General features: G+C 43.1%; 2 protein-coding genes across 2 annotated transcripts; both read left to right on the top strand.

Annotated features, from left to right (window-relative positions):
- LOC120288791 (exocyst complex component EXO70H1-like) lies at positions 1-681 on the top strand. Its single transcript, XM_039302946.1, has one exon. It carries the CDS (start codon positions 1-3, stop codon positions 679-681), a length of 681 nt encoding a protein of 226 aa, XP_039158880.1.
- A 3-nt stretch (positions 682-684) lies between these two features.
- LOC104423865 (exocyst complex component EXO70H1) lies at positions 685-1,911 on the top strand. The gene has a single exon (XM_010036304.2). It carries the CDS (start codon positions 685-687, stop codon positions 1,909-1,911), a length of 1,227 nt encoding a protein of 408 aa, XP_010034606.2.
- The last annotated feature ends 7,133 nt before the right edge of the window (positions 1,912-9,044 follow it).

The following is a 9,044-nucleotide window of genomic DNA, read 5'->3' as shown; positions in this document are numbered from 1 at the left end:
ATGCTGAGAAAAGGAAAGAGGACCAGCTTCTTCAAGCCATCGCCCTCCAACTGTGCCGTGAGGCCTGCTACAGGCAGCGAGCCTTTCGCCGACACGTTAATGGAGGAGCGGATCGCTAGCCTGGAGCCTTTGATCAAGAAGTGGGCCGCCGACTCCTCCAGCAACTCCGGATATGCTGCCGCCGCTTTTCTCTTCCATGAAGGGCACCACGAAGCCCCGCTCTACCTGAGCCACGTCAAGGACCTGCACTCCGCAATGATGCGCTGCACCGGTGAAGTCTCGAACTCGGGCGTGATCATGCGAGCTCATAAGCTGTTGCAGACCGCAGTGAGGCGGCTCTCCCTAGAATTCCACCAGATCCTGTCGTCGCATCTCCCGTATCCTGACCACGCCGAATCGTTGTCAAGCCAGTCTTCACGATCCTCTACCCTATCGAGCTTCTCGGACTTTGAATACGAGTTGGAGGGCAAGTTATCGACGAAGAAGTTCGCAGCCGAGCCAGTAATGCAGGAAGAGGAGCGAGTTCCTAATGCAGCGGTTTTCGATGTAAAGACCATCGCAGACTGCAAGATTGCTTGCGGGTACGGCAAAGAGTGCATGGATATCTACAAATTCGTGCGAAGATCAGTCGTCGACGAGGAACTGTATCATCTAGGGTTCGAGAGGCCGATAGACTCTTAGCAGATGCAGAAGATGGATTGGAAGGTTTTGGAAGCGAAGGTGAAGAGCTGGCTGAAAGCTGTGAAGCCGGCGGTCCAGACGCTCTTCTATGTTGAAAGGATGCTCTGCGACCGGGTCTTCACCATTGCGCCCCCCTCGGTCGGGGAGTCCGTCTTCTCCCACGTTGCGCGGGACGCCGCAGTTGCGCTGTTTGGGTTCGCAGAAGGGGCGGCGAAGGCTATCAAGAGGTCTCCCGAGAGAATCTTTTGCCTGCTCGACCTCTACGAGGCCATTGCCAACCTCTGGCCGGGCATCAAGGCCACCTTCTCCTACGACGCAACATCCGCCGTCAGATCACATGCGATCAATTCACTTATCAAGCTTGGCGAGGCGGTCCGCGTGACGCTCAGCAACTTTGAGGCGGTCATCCAGAAGGACTCCTCCAAGAAATCAGCAATCCGCAGTGGCGACATCGACCCGCTCACGGTCAACGTCATGAACTACCTCGCCTTGCTCGCGGACTATGGCGGTGTCCTCAAAGACATACTCGTCAACTGGCCCGTTGATGGCAGCCCCAAGCACCCGGGGTTCCCAGACTCCTACTTTCCCAGCTGTGACCCTGCCACCTCCATCACTGCCGGAGATAGCGATGCGTCGGCGAAGTTCGCACGGTTTGCACAGCTCGTTGACGTCCTACTGTGTAAGCTCGACGTGAAGGCCAAGCGGTACAAGGACGTGGCTCTCTATTACCTCTTCCTCGCCAACAACCTCCAGTACGTCGTCAACAAAGTGGCTCAGTCCAGCCTGAAGCACCTCCTCGGCGAGCACTGGGTGGCGAACCACGAGACCATGGTGAAGCTCTACGCTAGCAACTACGAGCGGAAGGGATGGAGCAAGGTCTTCGCTTCCTCACCCGGTCCGAGTGTTGAGATTTCTTTGGGCCAGGCGAAGGAATCGCTGAGGAGGTTCGACGCGGCCCTGGAGGAGGTTCAGGCCAAGCAGGCGAGATGGGCCGTGACCGACCAGAAGCTGAGGGACGACATCGCGCTGTCACTGGCGGAGGAGCTCGTGCCTGCTTATCAGCGACTCTACGACGGCTGTCCGAGGGGAGATCCGGTGGTCAAATTCACTCCTGATGATTTGGATAATTACTTGGCTGGCATGTTGCGCGCCACTGGCGGTGGCTCCGCGACCGTGTCCGAGGCGGCATCGCGGTCATCCAGCCGCTGGAATGGAAAGAGCATTCCATGATATTTTAAAAAAATCAGCTAAAGTATTGTACAGTTATATGCTTTGGAGATTCGAACATGTTTGCGAACGTTCCGCGTTTCTTCCAGATTTTTGCGGCGGGATGCTTGGATTCTAACTGCTGCCTGGGTCCCTTCAAAGCACTTGATGGAATATTAAGGTTGTTGGGTGTATTCGATGTACTACAGAACGGGAGTTTAACATGGCGTGACGACGAGCTCCTGTTTCTTTCGAGACACTATATAGGACACACGACACCAATCTTCGGCACTCGAAGTCCTTTTAGGGGCGGAGGGTGACGAGAGATGAAGCGATGGCTGCCGGGGCAAATAGCATTTGAGGATTTCTCGTCATGGAACGGTCTCGTTAATAATCTCGACTCTTGTAGAGGAAATTAAAGGAAGTAGCGTGTTAACGTTTAATATTCTGCTATGGACAGTGGACATCCATAAGAAGTATTGAATTAAAGTGGAGTGCACTTGATTACTTCTTATAAGCTCTAACTCTTGGGTTACCCCATAGTACTCATGAAGCAAAGTAATTTAGGGTGTTTCCCTAACGACTTTCATTCTTTTTCTAACTCGCTTTTTTCATTTTAGCGTTTGACATCGGATTATTGTGCATGCCTGTACAAAGTTCCTCAAATATCAAAAGATTTGTAAATATTTATGAAATTTTACGGCACTCATTTAAAGGGAAGAATTGACCCGAATGATTATATTGGAATTTCGAGCAAAAATTTAATACTAAAGTGGAAAAATCGAAAGATTTAGGATTTTGTTAACCTTTGTACAACTTGTCTAATGCACTATTTAATTTCACTTACCATCAAATTAAGGGTTGATAAAAAGGCTAATGGAAATTTTTGTTTATTTGGAATGGGTTAATTTTACTTTTCCAGAAACAAATGAAAACGAGTTTTGTATTTTGATAAGAGTTTAGCGCCGCCCCCTGCCTTGATCCTTGTTTCGCTTTATTGCGTGTATTTTATAAATCATGTCGTCGTCCATGGGTCCTTTTACAATCCCGTCAGAGAAAATGGACCGGATCTTGCTTAATTGATTGTAACTTTCCTTTGGCATTCGTAATCTCCTCACTAATAGTGATACCCGTTACATATCATATCATAAACAGTATATAACTTCCCTTTTTCTCTCGCAAGTTCCTTGGATCATATAGATCGCAATATTCCAAGGAAAAAAAAATCTGCCTAAGTCCATAGTGAATTTCTTTCCCTATTGTTAGTAAATTACCTAATGAATCATACCTCGGTGTAGTAATTAATTTGCTTCGTAACTTTTCTTTAGAGGACATAATTTCCATGTGCTAGTCATCAGTTTTCTGAATTCTATGATTCGTAATATAAAAGAATAAACACTAATCTATCTAAATTAATAGGGAATCTATTCTTAATTGTTAGTATCTCAAACGAACAATGGAAGTGAAATATGCTTGCCCTGTTCAGAAAGTGAAGCTACCGCTTTTTACTTGAAATAATAAAAAAAGTTGTTCCAATATTACGTAATAGGTATGATTCATAATGTATATATATTTTGATCCTTGATTGATTCCTAATTGTGATTCCAATCTCATAAATAATATAGTACATCGTGGGCACAAAATATTTCAAGGAAGACGATATTATGTATATTCTTTCCATTTTTCATTTCTTGTATTATAAATACAGTCTTAGGCTTGTATAATTTACAGATCAATAGAAATACAAATACATTTTCCTTATTGTTCCACGTTTCCTGTCATGATATCAGAGCATCGATTCTGACCTAACTTCCACAAATATTTTTCCGAGTTGCCCCCAATTGTCTTCTAGTTTGTTGCTGCAAATCCCATCCTGCAAACAAATTATGGGGCTGTTTGGTTGGGCATTCCCAAGGGGCTTTGGGCCCCCAAAGCCCCTTGGTGAAAAATTTTAGCGTTTGGCAAATTTTTTGGAAGCTCCTTTGCGCAAATATGAGCATTTGGAATGTGCTCAATGCTCAAAGTTGGGGAGGGGCAGCATTCGGCATTCGGCATTTAGGAAATGCCACGATTATTGTTCATCATTTTTTCCCCGTTCTTCTTCTTCTTCGTCTTCTTCTTCTTCTTCCCGACCACCGGGCTTCTCCGGCAGCCACCATCGCTACCGCCTTAGGGTCGCACATCGCCGGTGACCACCGTCTGGGGGTGTCGCGACACGCGACGACGCGGACCTCAAGTGGCGTCGACCGGTTCGCTCGGTTCACTCGGAACTAGTCGACGCCGCCTAGGTCCGCGCGACCTCGAGCCACCAAATCTGGCGATCCGAAGGCCGATCTAGCCGCCGACGGCCAGATCTGGCCTCTACGACCTCAGTGCCTGAGGTCGCACCGCCCGCACAACCTAAGGTGCCGCGCGCGACCTCGAGCCGCCGCCGCCAGATCTGGCAGTCCGGAGGCCAGATCTAGTCGCCGAACGGCCAGATCTGGCCTCTACGCCTCCAGGCGCCTGAGGTCACGGCGACGGCGTCGCCTGAGGTCGCGACCTCAGGCGGCCAGATGGCCAGATCTGGTCGTCCGGCACGCCGGCCGCCGGATTCGATTTTCAGATTTTAAAAAAAAAAAATTAAAAGCAAAAGCCCATTTGGAATAAGTTTTGCCAAACGGTATTTTTGCACAAGCAACTTTCCAAAGTGCGTAATTTGCCAAACGGCCGAGCATTCCGGAAAACCCCTTTATCCTAAAGATATTTGCATTTGGCCAAAGGCATTTCCCCAAAGCCGAACATCACCTCGGGTTGGAATTCGATTTTGTTCAATATGCAAAATCCAAACAACAATTGAGGCAAAGATCCGACCCTACCTACAAGGGAGGAATCGTCCAACCACATCCGAACATATTGATCACGCACAAGAAGAGAGAGAGTCTGACCAACCTCTACTCCAACCACGTCGTATTTCCCTGTCTCAGCCCAATGGCCATTCATACCATGGATTCCAATCCAAGGCCCATGGATTACCGGCCTCAGTTAATAGTGTGCGAGTTACGGCCCACCAGGACAAGAAACCAATTCAAGGCTCTACTCGAATGGAGATCCAAACCCAAATTTTCCGGGTCACAAACCCGAATTAGAGCCGAGAGGAACGAATCCCTACGGGAGTCTTCAACCTGATTTCGTGCTGTTTGCTTTTCCAGCCATCAGCAGCCGACCAAAACCGAGAGACCCTCTTTACACATTGCCGACGAATAGACCGAAGCTATGGTTGATAAAACTTCAACTCACAAGACCTAACCACTATATTTTTAGGGTGAGAGACTTCTGGCGAGCTCTCATGACTAAGGACAATGATGGGTTCCTCAATGGAACTATCCCCTTTTGGGCCAACAATCAAATGTAGTGACATAGTGGTCGATTAGGCACAAGAAGAGAGAGAGAGAGTTTGTACCAACCTCTACTACAGTCATGTCGTATTTCCCTACCTCAGCCCAATGGTTATTCATACCATGGATTCTAGTCCTGGGGCCATGGGCTGACGGCCTCAATCAACAATGGGCAAGTTACGGCTCACCAAGACAAGAAACCAATTTAGGGCTCCACTTGAATGGAGATCCAGACCCGAATTTGCCGGGTTACCAACTCGAATCAAACCCAACAGGAACGAATCCTTACCCGAGTCTTCAACCCGGTTTCGCGCCGTTTGCTTTTTTGACCATCAACGGCCGACCAAAACTGAGAGAGCTTCTATACACATCACAAGCGAACGAATCGGAGCTATGACCGATAACACTTCAGCTCACTGGACCTGACCACTTTGCTTCAACTCACTGGACCTAACCACTATGCTTCTTGGACGAGAGACTTCTGGTGAGCTCTCATGACTAAGGATAAGGACAGGTTCCTCGACGGAACCTTTCCCTTCCCAGCCGATGAGCAAATGTGGCAACATTTGCGCAAATGCAACCAACTTGTCCTGATGTGGATTGGGAATTGCATGGCCCCAAGGTCGCGGTCGGCCTCCCTCCAACCGAATGTTCCTGAATATCTCCTGCATGAAATAAGAGAATTAGTGATTTTTTTTTATTTACAATGTTTATAAGGTGAATTAGGTTTTGGAGAATCCTTCCTTGCTTTCCACGCTAAGATCAGTGAAGAAGGGAATCGTCCCTGCCCATTCAATGCCGGTCTACGCTTTCCACGGCCACCGTGTTCATTTTCAATGGAGAGATTTTTATGAACGTACCGATCGTGGAAGAAAGAATATTAACAACGGTGATTTGTACATGATCAACGCGTTTCTCCATCCCCGATACAGGGTAATTCCCTTCAACCATATATTAAACATCGTTCATTTTTAGCGAGATGTCAATTTTTGCACATGGACGATATGCACAACATGTAACCAACAGTATAATTGACAAGATTGGAGGAAAATACGGCTCTATATTGATTTCAGAATTGTCCATAATTAATTTGGTCTTAAGAGTGTCATAAAATAACGCGGGAGTTCTTTCTTGTCTCATAAAATATGTAGTCATTTGACATGGATTGGTTTTCATTCAATCGACGGATTAATGGCTCAATATATTCAAAGCCCAAACCATATGGGTCATAAGGCTCAAATAGTCATAATGGCTGAAATTATAGTGGATGGCTTTCAGGAACATACTAAAGCATGGTCTATTCACACTTTAAAATAGTCCTAAATCTAAACGTGGAAAAAGAAAAATTAACTCATGTCTTAAAAAATCATGAGAAAAACATGTATGATTTTACATATTAATATATTTACATGAGAATACGTTTTTGAATTTTTACAAGAGAAAAAGTCGAGATATACGAGTGGCGAAAATTACAAGAGATAATAAATAGAAATAAAAGTCGCTGCAAGCCGTTTGTATCTACTTGTGAATTTGACTAAATTATAAGATATTCAAGGTGGGGAACACATTTTGCAAAGAAGTACTGCTAAGGCTTATAATTGAGCCATTAATCCATCAATTGAATGAAAACCAATTCATGTCGCCATTGGCCCCCACCCCACCCCAGTCGCTGCCGCTGCCCCAATTCGCCATTCGTTGACCACCGTCGGCTTTGAGAAGTATTCGTTTTTACAAAGTGCAAAAATTCTTATAATCCAAGCAATTGAGAAGGGATTTTCATTTTTCCATTCGAGGATTCCTTCTCACGGAACCAAACGTGGATTCCTTCTCATGGAAGTAAACGTGGCCAAATTCTAATCTTGACTCTCGTTGAAAAGAAGTAAAGAGAGTAATGTGTTAACTTGTAATATTAAATAAGATCCTTTTACACACAACTGTTAGAAGTTTTGAATGAAAGAGGGGTTGCACTTAGGCTTTGTTTGTTTTGCAAAAACAAATGAATAATTTGAAAAATATTTTCCTAAATATAATCACTTGTATCGGTTATAAAAGTGAGTGAACAAAAATATTTTCATCATTCACAAAAATATTAAAACATAATTGTTATAAATAATGCAAATATTTTTTTATTAACTAATTATTTGAAGCGATACAATTAATCATTTTTAGGAAAATATTTTATAGATCATTCATTTTTTCGCAAAATAAATGGAGTCTTAATATGATTGTCTATAAGCTCTACCTCTTTGGTAAGTACCCATGAAGTAAGTGCTTTAGGTTCTTTTCAAACGACTTGGTCATCAACACCGGAAATAAGGTTTCATGCCCGAAGCATAAACTATCAAATCCAAACATGGATTTCTAGTCATATTTTATTTAAAGAGGAAATCGTTTTTTAAAATTTAAATATAGATTTTTTGTTAACTCATTTTCTTAAGCTAACGAAAAATGAGGAAAATATTTTTTATCGCAAAACAAATAGATATAACCAATAAGTTACCGATAGAAAATCTCAAAGTAGAACGAAATGAACATATTTCCCCACCCCCCCCTTCCCCCTTCCCCCCCTTTATCATAACAGTTCACGTAGAGCGCGGGGACCGTAAAAATTACTGATAGAAAAACGAGAAAAATATTTTTCTCGTGAAACAAAGAGATATAGCCAATAAAAGTTATTGATAGAAAATCTCAAAAGTAGAAATAACCAACCATGTCCATGTCCCCTCCCCCTCCCCCTCTGCCCTTTTTATACAGGGCGTAGAGCGCAGGGACCATAAAAATTTAACGTGAATAAAATATTTTTAAAAATATTTTTTTTCTTAAAATAAATCGATAATGCTAATAAAGTTTACTGATGGAAAGTCTCAAAGGAAACCTAACCCAATGGAGTTTGTCCCCCACTTTTTCGTACCGGTTTAGAAGTTGACGTCAACCCATACATAATGTTGATTCTATAGTTTTGATCAGCGCAACTTGGGATTAAAAGAAACATCAGCAATAGCTTGTCAAAAAGGCCGATATTCTACTAGAATGGTCCCAAATCTGAACGTGGGAAAAGGAAAAATTATCTCATGTCTTGAAAAATCACAAGAAAAACATATATGATTTTGCATATTAATATATTTAGAGGACATAATTTCCATGTGCTAGTCATCAGTTTTCTGAATTCTATGATTCGTAATATAAAAGAATAAACACTAATCTATCTAAATTAATAGCGAATCTTTTCTTAATTGTTAGTATCCCAAACGAACAATGGAAGTGAAATATGCTTGCCTTGTTCAGAAAGTGAAACTACCGCTTTTTACTTGATATAATAAAAAAAAGTTGTTCCAATATTTTGTAATAGGTATGATTCATAATATATATATATATATATATATATATATATATATGTGTGTGTGTGTGTGTGTTTTGATCCTTGATTGATTCCTAATTGTGATTCCGATCTCATAAATAATATAGTAAATCGTTGGCACAAAATATTTCAAGGAAGACGATATTATGTATATTCTTTCCATTTTTCATTCCTTGTATTATAAATACAGTCTTAGGCTTGTATAATCTACAGATCAATAGAAACACAAATACATTTTCCTCATTGTTTCACGTTTCCTGTCATGATATCAGAGCATCGATTTTGACCTAACTTCCGCAAATATTTCTCTGAGTTGCCCCTGATTGTCTTCTAGATTGTTGCTGCAAATCCCGTCCTACAAAACAAATTATCACCTCGGGTTGGAATTCGGTTTTGTTCAATATGCAAAATCCAAACAACAA

The sequence above is a fragment of the Eucalyptus grandis genome, chromosome 10, assembly GCF_016545825.1.
Source record: "Eucalyptus grandis isolate ANBG69807.140 chromosome 10, ASM1654582v1, whole genome shotgun sequence".
NCBI classification, from domain to species: Eukaryota; Viridiplantae; Streptophyta; class Magnoliopsida; order Myrtales; family Myrtaceae; genus Eucalyptus; species Eucalyptus grandis.
Note: the sequence above shows the minus strand (reverse complement) of the source record. Positions and strands in the feature narration are given on the sequence as shown.

Bases quoted from the DNA above. Each gene is read 5' to 3' on its own strand.
- LOC104423865 (XM_010036304.2), top strand. From the start codon at position 685: ATGCAGAAGATGGATTGGAAGGTTTTGGAAGCGAAGGTGAAGAGCTGG.
- LOC120288791 (XM_039302946.1), top strand. From the start codon at position 1: ATGCTGAGAAAAGGAAAGAGGACCAGCTTCTTCAAGCCATCGCCCTCC.